This window comes from Ochotona curzoniae, unplaced genomic scaffold, assembly GCF_017591425.1.
Source record: "Ochotona curzoniae isolate NIBS_2020 unplaced genomic scaffold, NIBS_Ocur_1.0 contig_48, whole genome shotgun sequence".
Lineage (NCBI taxonomy): Eukaryota > Metazoa > Chordata > Mammalia > Lagomorpha > Ochotonidae > Ochotona > Ochotona curzoniae.
This window is the reverse complement of record NW_024466391.1, coordinates 1483713-1506612: the sequence shown is the minus strand read 5'-3', so window position 1 is coordinate 1506612 and position 22900 is coordinate 1483713. Positions and strand designations below refer to the sequence as shown.

Here is a 22900-nt window from a genome sequence, read left to right as displayed (position 1 = left end):
ATACTTTGCTTCACAATGCTCTGTGTAATAGTTGTCATTGCTATCAAGATGGAGTAAGAAAAGTTTTCAATCAGAATACATATCCACTTCCAATAATGTAACTTGCTTTTGCTGTTCCGAAGAGTCCTGTTTTACGAGGCTCTTATCGGTCCATCTTCTGCGATGTTGATAATAACCTAGGTATACTAGAGTACTATGAAATGCTCATGCTTTAGGGCATCTTAGTGTGTGAATATTTAAAGAAAATTTATAATGTATAATTGGACATTATTTATCTTGCCCAGTCTCCTTTAAAAGAAATGTGTTTTGTAATCTGCAGCTCACTTTTTGTTCCTGATATGTAAGGACATCCTTTTAAACCATTTTTTCTTGTTCCTGGTATGCTATTCTTTTTGAGGTTTTGCTCTCCATTTTTTTTTTTCCTTCTTAAAGAGGAGGAAAAGGGATACACTGAATCTCCACCTGCTGGTTTAGTCGGCCAGTGTTCACAAAAGCTAGGCTGGGTGAGGCAGGAGCCAGGAGCTTGGCCTGCATCTCCCTGGTCACCTGAACCGCCATCTGCATCCCCAGAACTGGCGGGAAGGTGGATCAGAAGCACGGGTAGCCAGGACACACGAGGCGCTCCCAGGCAGGGTGCAGGTGTCAGTCGCTTTATCCTTGCTGCACCACAGTGCCTACCCTTTTTCTGTTTTAGCTATTAAATTTACTTAGTCTTAAGTAAGATTCTTTTTGTCTAAACACAAGAATATCCTTAAATTTTAATTTAACATTTTTTCTACTTGTATTTTTTTAAATTTTGTTGTATCATTTCCAATAGAAAAGATGCTGAAATGTTTTACATATCTTTTTAAAATTATTAATTACATTGCATTATGTGACACAGTTTTATAGGTATTGGGATTCCCCCCACCCCTCTCCAAACCCTCCCCCCATGGTGGATTCCTCCACCTTGTTGCATTACCACAGTTCAAGTTCAGTTGAGATTCTTTCATTGCAAGCATATACCAAGCATAGAGTCCAGCATCTTATTGTCCAGATAAGTTCAACGGCTTGTTGGGGAGACCATCTCTGGTCTGAGTATCATCCCGATCAATTAAAAGCCCCAACATAACATCAGCAACAATTTATAACGTTATGGAATTAATTGACATAGTATTGAGTAACCAATATGTTAAAAAAAAATGCAAGTTCTTAACCACATCCCGTGACGACTTCATTGACATTTCAATTTTAGTTTATATACAAACGGGTCCTAAACACCTTAAAATGGCTATAGATTACTATTCAGCTGAATAGTAATTTAACATTATTTACTTTAGAGTTTAGAACTATTCCAGAAAATTTGCCTGAACTAGTCATTTCTTTCTCTGGAAGCACAGAAACCTAACCTCTTACAAGCTGTACTCTGATGTTTTGAAAGTTAAACTTACTCTGCTTGGACATCAGCATCCCGCAGGAGCGCTGCTCTGAGGCGCTGGCTGCTCCGGTTCTGATCCAGCTCCCTGCTGAGCTGCCAGGAAGGGCCAAGGGGATGGATCAAGTGGTTGGGCTTCTGCATTCAACTAAGAGACCTGGAAGGGGCTCCTGGCTCCTGACTGGCCCCGCTGTGGCCATTGTGGCCATTTGGCAGTGACCAGAGCATGCAGATTTTTCTGTCTCTTTCTTTGTAACTCAGCTTTACAAATAAATAAGAATAAATCTTGAAAAAAATTGCAGACGTTCTCTTCATACCATAAATTTCCCAGCTGAATCCATAGTAGTATTAGACATTCATTTTTGTTATTTTTTTTATCAAGCCAAGTACTGTCTTAACCCTGCCCTGATAATCTTAAGCAGGGACAGTCAACAAAAATGTACCATATACATATATATATATCTCCCATAGGGGCTATATATATTATATATAATAGGTATATTATAGGGGCTATATATATTTTATATGATAGCTACATTATATACATATATGTACATTATATATATTAATATGAATTTAGAATGTTTCAGAATATAGACTTTGTTCGGTATCTGTGTTACTACAAACATAGAACATGTCTGATACTGAGAAAAAACACATCAATTCAGGAGCCCTTATATCTTCAAGTACTGTTGAAACTTGTAAAAACTAAATTGCTTTAAATTACACTGATAATTCTTTGTAATTACCATTTAAAAATCAGAATTTTAATTTTTAGAGCAGTTTGAGGTTTAAGTGCAAAGTATGCAGACATATGTTGTACTCTTTCAACCATTCCCATATTCTTGCATTTGTGTGTGATCTTTGTTAAATGTGTTGTTATTCACTTAAGGCCACAGTTTACATTAAAATTCACTCTCCTTGTTGTATGTTCTGTGTTGTGACACACACCTGTAACATATGCCCACCATTGAAGTATCATACAGCACAGTTTTACTTGCCCAGGATCGCCTCGTGTTTCATGGCTCTGTCCCTTCCACCAAACTCGTACGAAGATCCATCCTTTCAGTCCGTTTCTCTAGGATGGTGTGGTTGGGGTCCCGCGGGAGAATCTTCAGCTTGGCCTCTTGTATCTGCTCACCAGGGAGTGTGGAATTGGTCTGATCAGTAGGTCAGCGATGCTGGCTCCAGAGGTTGAGTCGGGAGGTATTTCCTCTGCGCTGGCTGGGGGAGCGTTGCAGATTGACAGACCTGCCCCTTCACTGCTGGCTCCGGGGCCTGGTGCCTGCAGCTCTGGGAGGCGGCTCAGTGAGTCAGTGTCTGTAATAGATGAAAGAGTGAAATGATTTTTGTCAGACTATATCTTTTTCAAGGAGTATGTCCATCTCACTGTGGAAAGGGGAAAGTTAGCATAGTCCTTTGTTTTCGTACCTAGTCTGTTACCAACCATGTCCCTGTTTTGCGTCTGGTTTTCCTGATTGTCGTTTTCCCCTGAGTTAACCTGGTTAGAAGTTTGTCAGTTTTACGTTTGTTTTGAAGGAACCGGGTTGTGTGTGCCTTACCTGCTGCGGAGCACCCTGAGGCGCTCTGAGCTGTCGGCTTATCACATCGGTTCTCCTCATTCATCCTTCTGCGGCTGCAAACAGCCAGTTTGCTTATTTAATGTTGGGAGTCTGCTTTCCTTTGAAGGGTGACCAGTAAGATTGTATGTAACTAAATCATTTCAGAGACGAAAGTCAAAAGGCCAAGGATTGGCTGATGTGGCAGAATCCCTAATAAGCCAGATTAACAGGAGGTACAAGCCACAAGACGGCACGGGGTCCGCAGGAAAGCGGAAGGCGGCTTTGCCTGGCAGGTATGTTCGTAGATTTTAGAAATAGATATTTTTTGACAGACGAACTAAAGTATTTTATAGTTCCTACAAGGTTGTGTACAGTTTTTATGTCAGTTAAAATAATAAAATTAAAGGTTAATTTTAAATATATGTTCAAGTAGTGTAACTTCCCAATAGAAAACAGTTACTTATTACTCTCATAAACAGGAAGTGAGGTAAATTTGAAGTTTGTTGGAACCAGTGCTATGGTGGAGTAATATGCTCAGCCTCTGCCTTAGGACCTGCATCCCATGTGGCTGCCACTTCGAGTCCTTGTGGCTCCATTTCCACCCCAGCGCCCTGCCTAGGGCCTAGGAAGGCAGCAGGGGGTGGCTGTAGTTCCTGGGACCCCGAACCCGTGTGGGAGACCCAGAAAAGCCTCTGGACTCCACAGGCTCAGCTCCAGTCAGAGTGGTCATTGGTGGAAAACCTCTTTCCTCTCTGTAACTGCCTTCAAATAGAAATATATAAATCTTAAAAAAAAAAAAGAAGAAGAAATTTGCTATTTAGGTATTTTGAATGCATTTTATGAAATATTAAAACAGATTGATAAAACATGCTGTTGCAGAAATCGTTAGGGTCTATAGACATTTTAGAATTGTGTTATTAGGGCCCGGTGTGGTAGCCTAGTGGCTAAAGTCCTCACCTTGTACTCACTGGGATCCCATATGGGTGCCAGTTCTAATCATGGCAGCTCCACTTCCCATTCAGCTCCCTGCTTGTGGCCTGGGAAAGCAGTGGAGGACGGCCCAAAACCTTGGGACCCTGCACCCACATGGGAGACCCAGAAGAGCTCCTGGCTCCTGGCTTTGGATTGGCTCAGCTCCAGCTATTGCAGCCCCTTGGGGAGTGAATCATCGGATGGAAATGTACCTCTCTGTCTCTCCTCCTCTCTGTATATCTGACTTTCCAATAAAAACAAATCTTTAAAAAAATTGTGCTATTAAATCTGAGGGATAAGTATATTTAAATTAACTAATGAAACAATATTTAGATGAGCTGAAATGAGTTATTTTGTATGGCAAGTGTTTCTTAATTGTAATATTTCTAAATGTTAATTCTTAGTAACAATGTCTTTGTGGGCTTGTTCATGCAGATTTAATCTGGCCTCATTATATGATTTGGAAAATGACTCCTGACAGAACCATTCCTTTTCATTTGGCATACCTGCTGAATTAATAATGCAGCTTATCTTTCATAGGTGAATAAAGTTTCAGGAGTATTAGTCTGTCGCACTGTAACTTTGCTGCCGCAGCATGTGCGTGTAGAGGCAGTGAGCTGACGGCCTCACCCTGCACTGTGGCTTTTGTGAGGGCTACGCTGCTATTTAATTGCTTTATACATTTTGTCAATCTCGTTGTAGTGATTTTGCAAGCACGTCTGCTGTGCAGCACCATAAGGTGAGTGTCGGTTACTGCTTCATGAAGCTTGCGGTCAGCATTCGGGTGTTGACACTGCAATGGAATCACAGTAAAATGCAGTTAGATTACTGTTTTCATAGTACTGTGTACCCTCTTAACCTCTCTTTTCAGAGGAAATGCTACATATGTGAGCCCAGCCATTTTTGGTACATGATTTGTAAGTTCTTACCACCTTACTTTTTCTGGACAATCCCATCTTTTCTGACAATGATATCCTTCAAAAGTTCTAATTTTGTCTTTAAAATCACTGTTCATGTTACTGTTACAGGATTATATTAAGTTAGATTTATTTCTCTGAAGGGCTTCCTGTGCCCACTTAATTTAGAAGTTTTGAATTTCACTCTATGCCAGTTCCTTCTGTCATGATTTCAGTTCTAATTTCTAATAACTGGATCGTTAGTTACCTTTCTGTAATTCGTTTTACGTCTAGTATTTTCTACTATGTCACTGTGCCGGTTCATTCAGTACATTCAGTTTCAGTTTTTTTCTTTATGAAGCATATAGCATTCTCTTACTCTGAAGTTTTAATTAGTCCAAGCTGCTCACAGATTTAAATAGGGACTCACAAATCCCTCTGAAAGACTGTCTTATTTTTTAATATTAATTTGCTAGAAAAGTCTCATAGTAATTGGAAGTTCCATAAAGTGTCCTTAATTTTTTATATTCTCTCTTTTGCTTTTTGGGAAGAACTTTGAACTGAGTTGGCAAACCCTCCTGTTGTTTTTTTCTGACCATCATAACCATATTCCTCCTTGCAAACCTTGTTTCAGAGTTTGCCTACTTTAGGAAAACTAGCAGCACAGACTGCACTGCTTCTTCTTCCCTCCTGGGGGCGTGTGCCACTGCAGGCTTCCTCCTGCTGCTCACTAGCACGGAGCTGCTCTGACTCCTCTCGGGGTGTCTGTGACATCCTCACCGGTCTCGGGGTGTCTGTGACGTTCTCTGGGTTGATGTTCCCTAGAATAACTTCACTTTCATCGACATGCTGCTCATTTCTGCGTGTTCTCTAACAGTTAGTACACTGGGCGAATTATATTGTGAAGGATGTGCCGGAGAAGTGACTAAAGAAATCTCGCTAGCCTGAGGGATAAACTTTTTTAGAATAGTGTAAATAATTATCAAAAGCAAAAAATAAACAGAAGGTAAATCACAAATTAAAATTTTAAGTTTTACTCTTTCTACTTTACTGGGTATTAAATAAACCTGATTTTTTTTTATCGGTAATTCATGACATTTTCTAAAAAATTAAATTTAAGTTCTGGCATCAGTATTTTATGGTTAGGTTGCATATATCTCTAACTGTAGCCTACATAAAACGTTTTCTATTTTAGAGTTTAAAGGAAGTGAAAATACCAAGCATACTTGTTTGATAATTCTGTTACAACAGAAATGCAGCTTTTATGGAATACTAAAAGATCAATGAACGCTTAATAATATAACCAGTATACGTTAGACTTGCAATATTTTGTTTTTTGTTAGCATGTGTATATAAATCATCAGTATTTTTTAAAAGTAGATTTTAGGTCTGTAGTATGATAATATGCATTAATAAAATGATTAGTTGAGAATGGCAAAAACTGTTTTTAACTCTGGATAATATTACACTGTAGTGGTAGTTGTCACAATTTGTTGTAGGTTGTCGTTATGTGAATAATGCTAAATTAACATGGAAATAATCAATAATGGTGGTTTCTTTGGGGTGTGTTTTCATTTAGCTTACATCTAAGGTAAATGTTAGAAATGCTAGATTTATATTGGGGGAAATAGAATTGGAAAACACTTGAAAAAATTAATTGCATATCATTTGTCACAAATAATAATCAAGAGTTTTAAAAGTCATGTAAACATCTTTTATACTTAGGAAAAGGTTCAGAAAAAAAGTTACAGAAAACTGGAGACTACCTTTGTTAATGTCACTTCCGAATGCCCATTGTAAGTGTTTTTTGTTCATTTTTGTTCCCATTTGAAGAGATTGACATTTATTCTGTATACTGGAGCTAATAATTGCCTTAATTTTCACAGGAATGATGTTTACAGTTTTAATTTGTGTGGCGCTGATGAACCTATTATAAAACTTGGAGTAAGCTATAAATCAATAGTTATTTTAAGTTATTCAGTAAATTGTATTTGTAATAGTAATTAGAGTATTTCTATGTCCGACCCTTGCAGGTGCGTTACCATATTTAAAACCTGTAATAACTGATTAAATAGCCAGCCAGGTGCATGTGGGTGTTGTTGTTGCTGTTTGTGGGGAAGGGTAGTTGGATTTAGACTACTGTAGTCAGACAATCACTTTCCTTACTGACACTAAATCTAAAACAATATTTGTCTTCAATAAATTTTGCTAGTTTCTTAAAAGTATTATAAGAATGTTATAAAATCATATTTTTTAAAAGATTTCATATTTTACATACCTTATCTTGGCACTAGAAACTTTGTTATTTTTAATGTTTATTCTCAATATAGGTCCAAGAGTTCCAAGCTAGAGAAACCTGTGTGGATAATGCAACAGAACTGTAGGTGTTTCTGTTACGATTGGATAGGACAAATCCAATCTGCATGTCCGTGTTTTCTTTGTATTTGTCTCTTCCCAGTCTTACCGGTTTTTTAAATTGGGACTTGTTTGTTTTTATTGGAAAAGCAGATTTACAGAGACCAGGTGGCAGAGCTGCCATTGGCTGATGCACTTCCCAGGTGGCTGCAGTGGCTGGGACTGAGCTGATCCCAGCCAGAGCCAGGAGCTCCTGCAGGATCTCTGAGATGGGCAGAGGGTCCTAAAGCTCTGGGCCATCGTCCCCTGCTTTCCCAGCCACAGGCAGAGAGCAGCTGGATGGGAAACTGAGTCAGCCTGGAAGTGAACCTGTGCCCATATGGATGCCAGCACTTAGAGGAGGAGGGTTAGCCTGCTGTGCCACAACCTGGCTCCTAGAGTTTTTTAACAGAGAAGTCGGGAAAAAGTTTTTGTTTCAGTCCACTCCCATGATCTCTTCTTCTGAACTTCTAAAACTAGTGTGTCAGTTCTCTTCACTTTGGATGTTAGTTGTGTATATTTTATCATAAAACTCAGAAGACTTTAGTCTTTTAGCCCAACCATATTATTGCTATAATTGAGGTCTAAATGTTAAATGACCGGGACTAAATTACATGGTAATTATTTGTAAGAGTTTAAGCAAAACTCAGACTTCACTGTCCAGTACCTGCTGTCATCACAATCAGAATGAATTACGTTTTCAAATTAAAACATTTTTGTTTCAGGGGAACTTTGAGGAATGATGAGGAACTTGAACCTTCTATCAAAGCAAAAGATAGAAGAGTAAGTTATAATATTCTGATGTGTTTATGTAAAAACCATATTTCTTTTTATAATTTTGAATGCCAAATCATACTAATGAATAGAAAACAGAATTCAGTGCTTTTTTTAATTTTGTGGTCATCTGTGTTCTGATGGAATCCCTGCTGGAAGGGAAATGGCAGTGTTGACTTTCTTGCATGGTTGTGCTTGGTTCTGTCTGGTTCTTTCTGGTTATACCTAGGAGGAAGGAAGCTCTTGACCTTTCAAAACACTGACATCACAATGCAAATTTCACTAATGATTCAACACCATGTGCATTTATGGATTCAGTTATAAAAGATGACAAATTTATCAATTTGGGAGTTTTGAGGGGGCTTTTTTGTGTGATGTGTAAGACACATGCATGTCTTCATATATTGCAAGGATTTTTTTTTTAAACATAGGTTGTAAGAAATCAAGAAAAGAAAAGTCTCTTTAGTGATACTGACACAGAATACAGGTGGGATGACAGCAAGACCGATATTAGCTGGCTGAAAGAACCGAAGTCCAAACCACAGCTGCTAGACTACAGCAGGACTAAAAAGAGTCGGAAATCAAGTAAGAAATGACCTGTTAGAGGGATGGTCTAAGTCATTTGCTCTAATGAACTGCTCCGTTGGTGCGTGCGACTGTGTCTACTTGTAGAAGCACCCTCAGGACGAGGGCAAGGGCCGCGGTGAGCTGTGGGGAACTAGTGTGGCGGTATGGCTAGACTCATCTCGAAGTTACTTTATTTAGGAGGTTAGAAAAAAGTGATTTATCACTTGTGAAATAGTCTCATCACTGTGTATTCACAGCACACCATTTATAGCTCAGCTAGTGTATGTGGATAATGTACTAAATACTCACAAATTCACACACTGCAGCCACAGTCTGGACTTGTACATTTTGTGTGCCTTTACATGCACGACACTTCCACTTCTCCACACCCCATAACCCTGCACGTGCAACTCTAGATGCAGTAAAATGCATCAAAGGGAAGCTAGTTGCCTTTTTCCCTATATATTCCACAGTTTTCCTGCAATATGGCTTCTACTTTCTTTTTGTGAAAGTGAATCATTTGTGAGCTGGTGTTGTGGCATAGTGACTAAAGTTGCCAGCTTGATATCCACTTCTATTTGGATGCCAGCTTGCGTTCCAACTGCTCTGTTTCCTATCCAGCTCCCTGCCAATGCCCTGGGAGAGCAGCTGACAATGTAGGAGAGCCGGGTGCAGTCCCCACGCCTAGCTTCAGGCTGACCCAGCCCTAGTCAACCTGTGGGTAGAAGATCTGCTCACTCTCCAACTCTTTGAAGTAAATTAATAATCTTCTTGAAAGTGAATCTTTTGTGGTTGGATAAGAGGTTGAATATAAATCACGGTTAGAAATAATCACAATTTTCATAGATTCACATCAGTCTCAGCAGTTGATAGGATGTTATATATTTCATTTTTAAGAGACACAAGATAGTTTTGTGCTTTAAAATTAATATTTAATGAAGCAAACTTATTTTAGGATAAAAATAACCACTAGTGGTGTGTGTGTGCGCGCGCACGCTGGGAGAGGGGTGCAGGGGAGGGTGGTGTGGAATAGAACGAAATACAAATAGAACAGATTAAAATGTTCGTGAGTGTTTAAAAATGAGCCTAAATATTGAAAACAGGTGAGTTCACCCAGATACGTGAGAAGAAATCAGTAGGAATATCACATTAAAGATAGAGAAATATGAAGTAGCATAGTGAGTGCAGGAAGGCAGCACAGTGCTGAGCTAGTTGGAGCACAGAGGAAAGCTGGCTCTTGTCCTGTGTCACAAATCAAGGGGAAAAAGAGGATTGACACGGAGAAGTGTAAGGAGAGCCATAGCATTAAGCAGGTTAGAGGTTAAGATAATCAGTAACTTGTTATAAAAGTGTACTTCTGTATCAATTACTTCAGTAACTGTAGAATCAGTTAATGCATGTGCTTAAGGCCAGGGTCAGGAACCAGCACCATTATGGGATCTTGGTGGTTAAAACATGAGAATTTAACCGCTGAGCCATTGCGTTGGGCCCAACTCTTTTCTAAACAGGCTGGAAGGGAATGAGACTAACACGACTATCAGTAGTTCAGAGAAATCTTAGAAATTGAATGATGTGTAGAAAAACAAATCATAGCAGTACATGATATATTAAAGTTTAGTGTTTAGAGAGGTATTTGTTTGAAGCATAACATTTTAAAAAGCATGCGAGTTGAGTAAAGAAACGTTTCAGAATAGTTACTACCGTTGAGCAGGAGTATAAAGGATGCTCTAATTATGTAAGTAGCTTGAGCATTATTCATGACTAGTTCTTAAGCTGAGTGATAAATTCATAGGTATTGACTAATGTCAGATTATCTTTAAAGAGCTTTAGAGCATAAAGAAGAAAGTGAATTGGTAATGAACTCAGGCTACATCCTACTGCCCAGTGGTAGCTGCCAGTTCTCCGCTCCCTTTGAGAGACTCAGAGACGCTGTGGTCTGAGGATGCTGGAACATCGCGTCCCTGTGGCTTGAAGCCAGGGAAAGGGAATCGCAGTCAGTGAGAACACAGCTTTTCACACACATTATTTTGTAGTTTTTACGAATGAACTGTGATACATGCAGGAATGTTGTGAAAAATTTAATGCTTGTTCTTATCTGAAAATTTTAGCCATATTTTCCTAATTGCAGGACCATCATTGGATAAAAGACAAGCACGTTCTAAAATGATAAACCAACAAGTATGTATTTGAATGTTCTTTATTTTTATGATAATCTGTAAACAATGGTGTCCTCGCAGTTCTTCCCCATGACTGCCCTGGCTCTTGTGCACTCACTCCTGGCCTGGTGGGCCACTGCGTTCAGTGGTGCTGGGAGTGTCATGGTTACTTAGGTTAGACAATACACAGCAGGCCTCTCAGGGCTAATGGTGGGAAAAGTTAAAGGGAGTGGGAAGACAAAGTGCAATCACTTTTTTAAAAAAAATTAAGGGCCATTTTATTCTAACAAGTATTTGGTTGTACCACCTACAGATTTCTAATGAGTTAAATGTCTTGTGTGTCAAATACTGATAACAATAATACCAGCACTTGGGAATTTTTCTTCTAAAGGAATCCAGTAAAAACATCACCAGAAAGGTAGATTTGACCGTCACAGATGGGAGAATTAGACTTCCACGAAGAGCAACAAGAAACAAAAATTATAAAGACCTCTCCAATTCAGAGTCAGAAAGTGAACAAGAACTGCCACACTCAGTTAAAGAGAAATTACAAGGAAAGGTAAATGGAATTCAAATTAATAATTTCTAAGAGACTTATAATATTTTAATAAAATAAATTATTTTGCAGCTTTTAAAACTGTCTTCTATATGAGAAAATTTGATCAGGCAATATTTTTTAAGTTAGTAAGTTGACATTAGTGTTATAAAACATCTTAATCTAGCATAATTATAACTTTGATGGGATCTTTGAAACATTAAAATAATTGATCTTTCTAAAAATTTTGTTTCAGTGAAGCCTACCCTGATAGGAAGTATGATCTTTATCTTGACAAAAGCAGAAAGTGTTTGATTTCTTCCCACACAATTCCCCACCTGTGCCCATCTCTGATTTCTTGGGTCTCCTAATATTACTTATTTCTAACCTCTTGGTCATAAAATCTTTTAAAATAATGTTTACAAAATTTATTTGCACACACATGGTGCTTGCAATATGCCAGCTGCTATTTTTAAGCACTTTATAGATTTAATGTCTTAAAATTTCATTAGTGGAGCTGGCATGGTGGCACGTCAAGTTAATACTTAGCCCTACAGTGCCAGCATCCCGTGCTGGCTCCAGTGCCAGCAGCTGGACATCGCACCCAGCTCCCCGCTCGAGGGTGGGGGACGCAGCAGAGGGTGGCTGCACCCGTGTGGGAGACCCCGGAGCAACTCGTGGCTCCCAGCTTCTCATGAGCTCAGCTCCCTAGCTGGCTGTTGCTGCCATTTAAGGAGGAAAGCAGTGGTGCAACACTACTCTGTCAAATCTGCCTTTCAAATAAAATAATCTCATCAGTAATGTATCTAACTAGTACTATTCTTGCCATCCCATCATACAATGAGGAACTTGAAACTCCGTGAGATGCATTTTCCTGAGGTCACACGCTCAGGACCCAGAGAATGGTTCTAAAGGGAGGGCTCTGTCCTGATGTTTCCCTGTTCCTCCTTTTTTTTTTTTTTTCCAGATTTATTATTTGAGAGACAGACAGCTTCCCTCTGCTGGTTCAGTCCTCCAGTGGCACAGCACTGGCCTGGGCCAGACAAAAGCCACAAACCTGGACCTCCATCCTGCTCCCCTGCTGGGGTGGCTGGAGCCCTCTTCAGTGGCTTTCCCAGCTATGCTGGCAGGGAGCTGGATCAGAAGTGGCACAAAAGGGACTAGAACCAGTGCTCTATAGGATGTTGGCATCCCAGGCAGTGAGCTAGCCCGCTGTACCACAGCTGTAACGCCTCTGTGCTGGTTTTAAGTCATGAAACCCCCTTCTCTCCTTGTTTTTATCTTGGTTGTCTCTTACATGGCAAATATAAGGACTTTAGAACTGATCTTGGATTTTCTGTCATTTTGTTTGACTTTGTCATACATACCATCAGGTCAGTCTAAGCCTCCTTTCATGGCATCCTTCATCAAACAAAAACCCTGCCAACGCTCCCTGTTGTCAGACACTCAGTGCATAAAAGTGCCGCAGGACCCTCACTCTTCCAGCACAGCCTGGAACTGTGAAGACTTAAGGCAAAGAGCTGTGCTCCTTAACTCCCTGTGCTGCCGCCGGATTGCTTCCCAAACTCCTCAGTGTCTCAGGTTCTGTGAAATCTAGGAACTCTGTGGTTTCCTCAAAGTGGATACAGTGCTCTTTGAACCCTCGGGGTATTCCCATGGTTTTAATAATGCTTATTAGTCTAATAAGTGGTAAATTTGCCCTATGCATTCTAAGTCTTTCAGTTACACTGCTTACTGTCCCAAGAGTAAAGTTTTGTATTCCAGCTTATTTGAAAAGTTACCGATTTATTTAGGAGGCGAGTATCCATTCAGGAGCCCAAAGCAGGAAGGTGCCGAGGAAGCAGCAGCAAGTCTCCTCTGCTGAAACACGAAAGAAAAGATCAAAAGGACAGAGAGCCTCGGCTGGACCTAAGCTGCCCAGAGGAGAGCCCGGCCTGCACTCGGCGCCGGCTGCACGGTCTGGGAGCCCGTCATCTATAGAAGTAATGAGATGTCAGTGTCGCTGTGTTCTCCTTGAATGGTGATTTTCTGTAATTGTGTGAAAAGACAGTCTGAAGACTAACTTGGGTGCACTGTATCTTAAGGTTATAGGTAAACTTCATTTTTGCTCTTCAAATGTCAACACGACCAACAGTTAAAAAGATGGGCACTTGATCCCTGTCTCCACACGGGGAGCAGTTCCTTGAGGTGGCATCCTTGTGCCCAGGGTCCTCATTAAGAGGGGCTGGGTGTGGAGCCGGAGCCAGGAGTGAGAGCCAGGCCCTGCACGGTGGGGTGTGGCTCCTCAGCAGCTGCACCACCTCTTCTGATGATTTAATTCTAGTAACTTGGTTTTTAGTACTTTGGGAACAATTTTACTAGGATAGTGAAATTTTTTGTGACTAGAAGTTAAAGAGCAAATGCCACAGTATGGAAAATGTAACTTATAAGATGAAAGTTCAAAAAAGGTGTGTGATTTCAATATGCATTTGATTTCAATATGCACTTGACTTAACATAATTAGGGAGATTTCTATTTTTCCTTTTAAGATTTATATATTGTTATTGGAACGTCAGATATGCAGAGAGGAGAGACAGAGAGGAAGATCTTCCATCCACTGGTTCACTGCCCTAGTGGCCACAATGGCCAGGGCTGAGCCAACCCAAAACCAGGAGCCCGCAGCCGCCTCCGGGTCTCCCATGTGGATGCAAGGTCCCAAGGCTTTGGGCCATTGTCCACTGCTTTCCCAGGCCTTGGGCAGGGCGCTGGATGGGAAACGGGGCTGCTGGGATATGAACTAACGCCCATATGGGATCCTGGCACATGCAAGGCAAGGACTTTAGCCAATAGGCTATAGTGCTGGGCCCCTCTGTACATAACCATTGTGTACAATTGCACAAAATGTACAAAAATGTTCATTATGTACAAAGACATAATGATTGTGGATCCACAGGGGGTTATCCTCAAACAATTGACATTTTACTTTATATAGAGTAAAATTCATATTCTTTGGAACTCTGACTTATATGTATCTTTCTGGTATACAAACTATACAGATAAGCTTGTACGTTTATGTCATTTGAAATGATTTTTTTAAGTTTATTTTTATTGGATAGGCAGATTTACTGACAGGAGAGAAAGAAAAAAGATCTTCCATCTGCTGATTTACTGCTCGAATGGCCACAGTGGCCAGAGCTGAGCTCATTCAAAGCCAGGAGCTTCTTCCAGGTCTCCCAAATGGGTGCAGGATCCCAATGCTTTGGGTCAACCTCTACTGCTTTCCCAGGCCACAAACAAGGGAGCTGGAACAAGTGCTTGCAGAAGGAGGATTAGCCAGTTGATCCATCAGACCAGTCCCTTCAATATTTTAAAGCATTTTTTAAAAAAGAAAAAAATTATCATAAAGGCAGATTTAGAGAGAGACATAGAGAAAGGTCTTCCATCTGCTGGTTCACTCCCCAAGTGTCCACAGTGGCAAGACCTGAGCTGATCCAAAGCCAGAAGCTTCATCTGGGTCTCACACACAGGTGCAGGGTCCGGAGGCTTTGGGCTAGCCTCTATTGCTTTCCCAGGCCACAAGCAGGGAGCTGGGTGAGAACTGGAGCAGCTGGGACATGAACAGGTGCTCATGTGTGTTTGCAGTGCCTGCAAAGCAAGTATTTAGCCACAGGGCCATTGCACCAGGCCCTTAAAACATTTCTAAAGTTCAGTGATCTAAATGAAAGCTCAAGCCTTAACACAGATATTTCTTTTAAAGTAACTGTATTATTTCATTTTCATAACGTTCGCTGTCGCTTCATACACACACAATCAGAAGACGGATGTACAAGCCCTGATTTGGTCTGAAAAGTGTCAGACTTTTAACAAATCTTATTTCAGCAGTAAATTTTCTTATTTTTATATGAGGAAGTTAGACCATGTGATTTCCCAACCCTTTGCCGATCATACAATCTTGGACTTCAGTATATAACAATTGCCTGAGATTTCATTATACTCAAGATAATACTTAGGGTTGATCAATATAGTTCAGTTTTTACTGTGATGCTTTTACTCTAAATGTTGTATATGTTGTTACGGGTACATTTTAAATCCATCTTTCAGAGTCATAAAAATTCTTAAACATAATTTCCTCTTAATATTTTGAAAGTTTTATATTTAAAATATAGGCAAAATTCAAGACTTTGATAGATCTTAGTATTGCTATTTCTAAGCAGACATTAATTATAACGTGACATCTGTTTTCTTCTTTGTTTCCTGGGGCAATGTAGGTGATGAGAACGAAGCAGAAAGGGATTTCACTAAGGATTGTGACTACATAACAAATTCTGTGTCACCTTGTCCAAAAATGTCCTCATCTGAGTCCTTCAACAGTAACAGTGGAGTTGGGGTTTCAGCAAACTCAGCCAAAAAAACTTTGCTATGTACAAATCACAGCAGCTCACCACTTCCACAACCATCATTTTTGGTAAGAGCGTGTGTGTGTCTGTGTATATGTCTGCACGTGTGATAGGTACATATGTGTATCTGTGTATATAGGTGCATGTGTATATCTGTGCATGTACGTATATGTGTGTATATAGGTGCATGTGTGATAGGTACATATGTGTATCTGTGTATATAGGTGCATGTGTATATCTGTGCATGTACGTATATGTGTGTATATAGGTGCATGCATGTATCTGTGCATGTACGTGCATGTGTGATAGGTACAATGTGTGTATATAGGTGCATGTATGATAGGTACATATGTGTGTATAGGTGCATGTGTGTATCTGCGCATATGTGTAGGTGTTTATATACACACATGTGTGTACATGTGCATGTAGTTTTTTCCTTGATCAGATACATCAGAAGATGGTAACTGCTTAGCCTATAATGTTAAATAAGCATTGCTTCCCTACTTAAGGTTTTGTATTTGATTTTTTAATTTGGGAGGAGAGAAAAATAAGATAGCATGCCCAGCCTCAGTGGACCTAATGAACCCCATCTTCCATGTGGAAGGAGCAATAAGGTGGTGTGGCAATCCATTGTTCCAGAATGTCATTATATCCTTAGAATTGTATCTGAACTGGAAAGAGTTGTGTTATAAGTTACAGCACGTTAGCATGAAGCAGTCTGAGAATAGGAAAGCGTGTGAGCAGTGAGCTCTTCCAGACCAGCCCTGGGTGTGGGGCTGGCTTAGAGCAGCCTAGCCTTCCCGGCAGTAAGCAGGCATCCACCTGAGATGACTCATTCACAGCCTGCAGCTTTTAGGTACTGAAACCACATTGGGCAAAGTGCATTCCAACAACATGCTGAAAACAGTTTTCACTAATATCTTCATAAAAATTTGGTGTAGTGAAGCTATTTGTATGTATTGAGTTATATGCCATTTATTAATAAAATATTGTAAGTATGTTTGAAAGTTCCAGGACTTGATATAGGACTCAGGGTTCCAAGAGAGGGAAGAGCTAGTTAAAATCTGTTATGAGTAATTTTGCATTTCGAGTTCTGTCTTTTAGAGTGAATTTTAACAGAGTATATTGTAACAGTCTAGCTCAAAGTGTGTTGTGTTAGACAAAACTGTATTTGAATCCTGGCTTCACTATCTGTGCAGTTCAATGTACTCCTGTCTGAAATGAGGCAAGGAAACATTAAATAGGCTGACATTTATACCTGAAACATGATAGATCCTCAGTTATTTCCTTCTCTTGACATAGGTTAACTTCTGTGTAAAAATATGGAATTAATGATGGTTTAGTAAGCCAATGACAGATCTGAATAGCTAACCATTCTGAGGTCCAAGGAAACAAAGAGTTAATTTGGGTGCAAATTTACAATCTTATAATACTCATTTTCCATGAACCTTTTGAATACTCTTGTATTTCTAGGGTTTTAATATTTTATTCTTTCAAGTTGTTAGTCTTCACAGAAAATATTTCAATGAAAGCGTCAGTGAAACTTTTAAGGCAGGTCGAAATGGAACTATGGTTTTTTTTTTTTTAAGATTTATTTGTTTTTATCGCAAAGACAGATATATAGAGAGGAGGTGAGACAGAGAGGAAGATTTTCCGTCCTTTGATTCACTCCCCAAGTGACCACAACGGCCGGATCTGTGACGACCCAGAAACAGGAGCCCAGACCCTCTTCTGGGTCTCCCATGCAGAGGCAGGGTCCCAAGGCTTTGGGCCGTCCTCCATTGCTTTCCCAGGCCACAGGACGGAGCTGGATGGGAAGTTCTAGGATTAGAACTCCAGATGGGATCCCGGCCTGTAGCAGCCGGGGTTGGGTCATGCTCCATCCAGGTCTTCTGGGGTCACACTGAGCCAACCACAGGACCATCATGTAGCACTTAGGGTGCACTTTAGCAAGAAAGCTGGAGTTGGGAGCAGAGCTGGTCTCCAACCCAGGCACAAGGGGGTGGCCATCCCAAGCTGTATCTTTATTGCTATGCCAAATGGCCATCCCCTGGTTTCATTTGATCCAAGTACATTGGTCTGTTAATAAAATCAATAAAGTTTAAAAGCTACAAAGTGTCAAGGTAGATTTTTACAGTTTGGAGAAAACCTGTGTTTGAGCTGGCTTTAAGTGAAGGAAAGAGTGGTAATCTAAGTAGAGGTCACTACAAATCAGCTAAAGAAAATACACAGTGAACAAAGAGGATATGAAAATGTGGCTTGAAAAGAGTTTAAACTTTTTATAGTTCCTATTTATGAACTAAGAAATGAAAAGACATTGAAAAATTGAAAAGCATAAATAGTTCAAAAAGCTACATTGAAATTACTATATTAGAGTTGAAATTAAACATAGAAATCTAGGCGTTATAGATGACAAGAAAGAAAAAAAATAAAATTTGGGGTAAAAGGGCAAGATTTAAAACTTAGGAGTTTAGAGATAGCCAAAGGTGAAACAGCCCTTGCCGTAGTTCCTGATTAATTTCTTGTGTTTTTAGGAAAACCATTCGTCATCTCCACCATCCATGTCTGGTGAAGGAGGAGAGAAAACGGACACTCCCTGTGGCACCGCCCACACAGCTGGTTTGTAGTCTGTGAAATCTGATCTCAAGTAATTCTGTATTTGAAGTCATTCAGATACAAAAGCTTAAACAATATACCAGAAAGACTGAATAGAATGCAGTGCAGCTGCCTAAAAAGTAACACAATAGGTAACTGAACAGGATTTTTAACAAACTAAGAGTTATTAAACTAAGAGTATTATGTCTTAACTTCCTAAGGTCCCATTCAACCACTTAGTCGCAAACGAACACACACAGATTATCTGGATAATTCTAATGAAGAACTGGAAGAGAGAGAGAACCTGCTTCCCAAAAAATTGTGTAAAATTGAAAGTGCAAATCGTCGCTCCTGCAAAAGTAAGCAGATCCAAATCCTTTGTCAGATGCAAGTGTGTGGAAGGGAAGGTCTTGGATTTTGAATGAGTGCTTCTATAAAGCAGATTGTATAGACAACATGAAATAAGCACAGAACCGAGTTCCCTTTAGATGGATAATTTAAGATGTTGTGTATTCAGAGATGTCCTTCAGCATCATGCCATCACCACTTCCCAAAGCGTTAGTAGACTAGACTGCTGCTGTGTTGTGTGTCTAGCTGCATGTGTGAACGCGCGGAAGCAGTCAGTGGCAGAGTCTGGTGGAGTAAAAGCGTCTGCCTCGATGGTGTAAATCGGAATAATCTGCTTTACATTAGTGTTGCCGTCTCAAAATTGTGTTATCCAAATAATCTGAAAGTGAGCATATGTTCTCAGCTTAATTACAAGGTTAAGTTTGTAATAGCTGATCTTCTGTTTAGAGTCTGACAATTCATCTCCATCAGTAAATGGCTTTTTTATTCCTGTGGAAAACTGGGAAGGATTAAGGAAAATGGATTCAGAATGTAAGAAGATTAATGTGAGTTACCATTCTTTTAAACTGTGGTTTATGCCCAGGACTAGTGTGCCACTTCCTGTGAGGTTATTGGCTTGTTAAATCCATTAGTCACTGGAATTCGTCTCTACTGAGCTATTTTTTGGCTCTTACTCTACATTTTGCAGTGTCTCGTTTTCTCTAGAGGGCTAGTTTTAGTCTGCATTTAATGTTTTCACTTTGATGACTCGTCTTTTTCCCCAAGCTTTTATTATCTTGTCTTTCTGCCAGAGGTGACGGTGCGGGAGAGTAGTATGACAAAGGGCAGGCAGATGCATTCAGACACTCGTGTTCACCAAGTTTTATTTTGCGTACTTAGTTTTTGATGCTCCAGTGAGATAATTTATGCAAAAACATGTTATAAAGCAACTTTATAAAGCACATTCTTTGCAGTGGCTTTTCACCTATCTTCATATTTGGAAAGCTAGTTCCTTTATATCCTGTCATGGGATTTTTTTTTCCAGGACTGATTATTAACCCTAGCTCATGCACTTCTGTTCAGGAGTAAGATCTGAAATTATTTAATGTTGTGTATATATATATATATATATATTTTTTTGTCTCAGGTCTACCTAATCTAGCCCTGATCTACTACCTTGTTATGCATCTTAATAAATGTGGATTTAAAAGTAAATTCGTTTTGGTGGGAAAATGACAAAAATCTTAGTGTGACCTTATGGGGAATTATCACTAACATTTAAAAAAATATGGTAGAATGTATTTTATGAAAATAATTTAGCCTTTTGTCAAAGCCACACTGATAGTTAGAACAGTGTCTTTCTATGTCTTATAAAGTGTGTATTTTTCAGATCCGAAATAGAAAAATGGATTTTTTTGCTAAGCATTCTTGGAAAATCATCCAGCAGCACCTGAAAACCATGAGCCGTCAGCTGCAGGAGCACAGGTGTGTGGCAGGGCTGCCCGACGCCGTGTCCAGACCCACGCCCCGTCCAGACCCACGCCCCGTCCAGACCCACGCCCCCTCCAGACCCACGCCCCGTCCAGACCCACGCCCCCAGCGCTGTTCAAACTCCACATGCTGAGGCCTGCTGAAAGGCTCATTTCTGTTCTCCAACAGGCTGAAAAAAATTGATAAATTCCAAGTCATCATCACTGAAGAGCTGAAGAGTTTTGAGAAAGATTCACAATCTTTAAAAGATTTCGAGAAAGAATTTGTGGTTTGTGCTCCTAAGAATTGATTTTAAAGTCTTGTTTTGAAAGACCTCTACCTAGCAGGACATCCATTTTCTCTTGATCACATCCCGAAGCTTTCTGTTCTTGAACATTGTTTTATTTTAGCTTGGCATTTTGATGAGCTTAACTTGTAAATACTTAAAAATTTATGTTGAATATCATTCATGGTGGAAAATTCTGAGTTTACTTAATGTTTTTAATCTGCAAAAATGCATAGTATCGAATATTCTTAGCATTGTGGCTAAATTGTTAGAATATCGGGTTTTAGTTTTAAATTTTACGATAGAATAACTGATTTTTTGTTTCTGAAAATTTAGGTATTTTGGGAGAAGTTACTTCAGAAGTACAGAACATATAGAAAAAGTGAACAGCAGAGGTTAGTGTTGAATCTTGAGTGACAAATCTGTCGATCCATTGCTAAATGATCAATACACTATTGTAGATTCTTGATAAGTATGAAGGTGACTTTATTTACTTGTTAGATTTCAGCTTCTGAAAGCTTCACTGGACAAACACGTCTTCCACAGCCCTGATTATGAAGAAACTATTTTTACATCAGAGGTGAAAAAGTTTATAATTTTAAATGTAATCTTTCTTGATAATGTGGTTAGTCTAGCTTGCCTTTACTATAAAAACTGAAAATTTCATGGAGGAAATTATATTTTTGCAGATGTGTTTGATGAAAGAAAACATGAAAATTGTGCAAGACAGACTTCTCCAGGAAATGGCAAGTCAGCTAACTGTTGTTCAAGTGGGATAATCGTACTTTTTTATCTTGTGATGAAATATTCTTTCACAGGGCTCTTCCTGTTTGAGTTGGGAGAAGGCAACTTTAGACCTGGGACTTGTAGGTTTGGTTAAATAATGGGATGTTTATAATCACTAAGAGGTGAGGGTGGAAAATGTAAGTTTTCAGCTGGAAACATTGCCTTGTGTTCTGCAGCCAGCATCCTCAGAAGGCAGGGCAAGAGAGCGATCCAGAAAGACCCTTAGTCAGCGGGAACTCTGTCCATTTCACTTAGGGATGGAGCTTACTCACCTGCCCCTGCTCGCAGCTGCTAGCTTGTAGGCCTGTGGAAAGTGAGCCAGGAGGTACTAAGATGCGGCTCTGCGAGGATTTTGGTGTTTAATCGTACTTTAATAGAACAGCAGCATGCTGAAATAGTATATACCAGTATGTTGTGGCTGGGTTAGTTGAGCTATCTGACCAGGCTGACCTCATAGAAATTCATTTCTGGGCTCCTTTTGTGGTGCTCACTTCCTTTACAACTAAATGTGCATTTCATTTTGGGTTCCAGAGTCCAGAGGCATTTCTCCCTTGAATGTCATGGACAAACGGGCACTGGTACAGCAGATCTGTGAGGTGAAGTTTCTAACGGAAGTTTCTTTCTTGTATGGTGCTAATGTTTTGCTTTTTTTAACCACAGCAAGAAGAGGAGCTTCTTCATGTGCGCAGAGGGCTGATGTCATTATTCATGACTCATGACAAATATTAATGTGTGAGATCTGATTATTGGCATCTGTTTATTTTCTCTGTAAGGCTATTCTGATAAAGGAAATAAAGTCTACCTTATGGGACCCTGGGAACTCAAATGTTACAGTGTATCTTTTTCATCTCTATCAGCTCTCCAAGCCCAGTATTAATTTGATAGGGAGAAAATTGTCAAACCAAACAGTAAAAGGAGTTTGCTGACTTTTGTAGTAATATTTGTTAAACAATTTAAAAATACATTTTATGTAATAACATTCGTTTGTATATTAAAAGTTCTTTAATAATTCAGAATATACAAGTAACAGTGTGTAGCCCCATCTAAAAAGGGATGAGGAGACCCCCGACTTGAAATGCTTACCTGAGGCGTAAGGGGCTTCAACCACGGGGCAGACAGGAGTCAGTCATGGTTCCTAGTGTTAGAAGGCACTAAATAGACATTGCTGTATTTCCTGGATATTTTAAATCAGTGTAGAAGTCTTAACTTATAACCAGACTGTTTGGGAAGTACTTTGTAAGCCCCTAATACTCATTGAAACATTAGTTTATAAAGATGAGTACATACTTGATTTGCTTTTGATATACTAAAGCTTAAATGCTAACATCACCTGACTAAACACAAGATTGTTTCATAAAACATTTTACCTTTTTGGACCCGGAGTGGTAGCCTAGTGAGGCTACTTTAGCAAGTCCTCACCTTGCATGCACCAGGATCCCACATGAGCGCTGGTTCGAATTCCAGCTGCTCTACTTCCCATCCAGCTCCCTGCTGTTGCCTGGGAAAAGCAGTGGAGGACTGCCCCAAAGCCTTGGGACCCTGGAAGAAATTCCTGGCTTCAGATTGGCTCAGCTCCGGCCATTGCAACTTGGGGAGTGAACCATTGGAAGGAAGATCTTTCTGTCTGTCCTCCTCTCTGTAGAATGATTTGCCGATAAGAATTAAAAAAAAAAAAAAGTACTGTTTATGAACATTGGAACAAGGAAAAATCCTCCTCCAGGCAGACACTTGAAATGTAATACTAAGTAGCCTTACCATCTGTGACCTGTTTAATGGTAGCAGTATATAAA

The 22900-nt window shown here is 39.8% G+C and overlaps 1 protein-coding gene across 1 annotated transcript in view; it reads left to right on the top strand.

The window, feature by feature from the left end:
- The window catches only part of SYCP2 (synaptonemal complex protein 2), a 63941-nt gene extending 41442 nt beyond the window's left edge, over window positions 1–22499 (top strand). The window contains exons 24-42 of the mRNA XM_040988237.1: window positions 3142–3269; window positions 4651–4687; window positions 6570–6640; window positions 6731–6788; window positions 7175–7224; window positions 7964–8021; window positions 8444–8597; window positions 10708–10757; window positions 13064–13262; window positions 15518–15714; window positions 18181–18265; window positions 18463–18600; window positions 19037–19134; window positions 19959–20053; window positions 20228–20327; window positions 20661–20719; window positions 20826–20904; window positions 21014–21070; window positions 21771–22499. Of these exons, the coding sequence (XP_040844171.1) occupies window positions 3142–3269; window positions 4651–4687; window positions 6570–6640; window positions 6731–6788; window positions 7175–7224; window positions 7964–8021; window positions 8444–8597; window positions 10708–10757; window positions 13064–13262; window positions 15518–15714; window positions 18181–18265; window positions 18463–18600; window positions 19037–19134; window positions 19959–20053; window positions 20228–20327; window positions 20661–20719; window positions 20826–20904; window positions 21014–21070; window positions 21771–21839 (1782 nt within the window). The 3' untranslated portion in view covers window positions 21840–22499. The remainder of the gene's footprint in view (window positions 1–3141; window positions 3270–4650; window positions 4688–6569; window positions 6641–6730; window positions 6789–7174; window positions 7225–7963; window positions 8022–8443; window positions 8598–10707; window positions 10758–13063; window positions 13263–15517; window positions 15715–18180; window positions 18266–18462; window positions 18601–19036; window positions 19135–19958; window positions 20054–20227; window positions 20328–20660; window positions 20720–20825; window positions 20905–21013; window positions 21071–21770) is intronic.
- The last annotated feature ends 401 nt before the right edge of the window (window positions 22500–22900 follow it).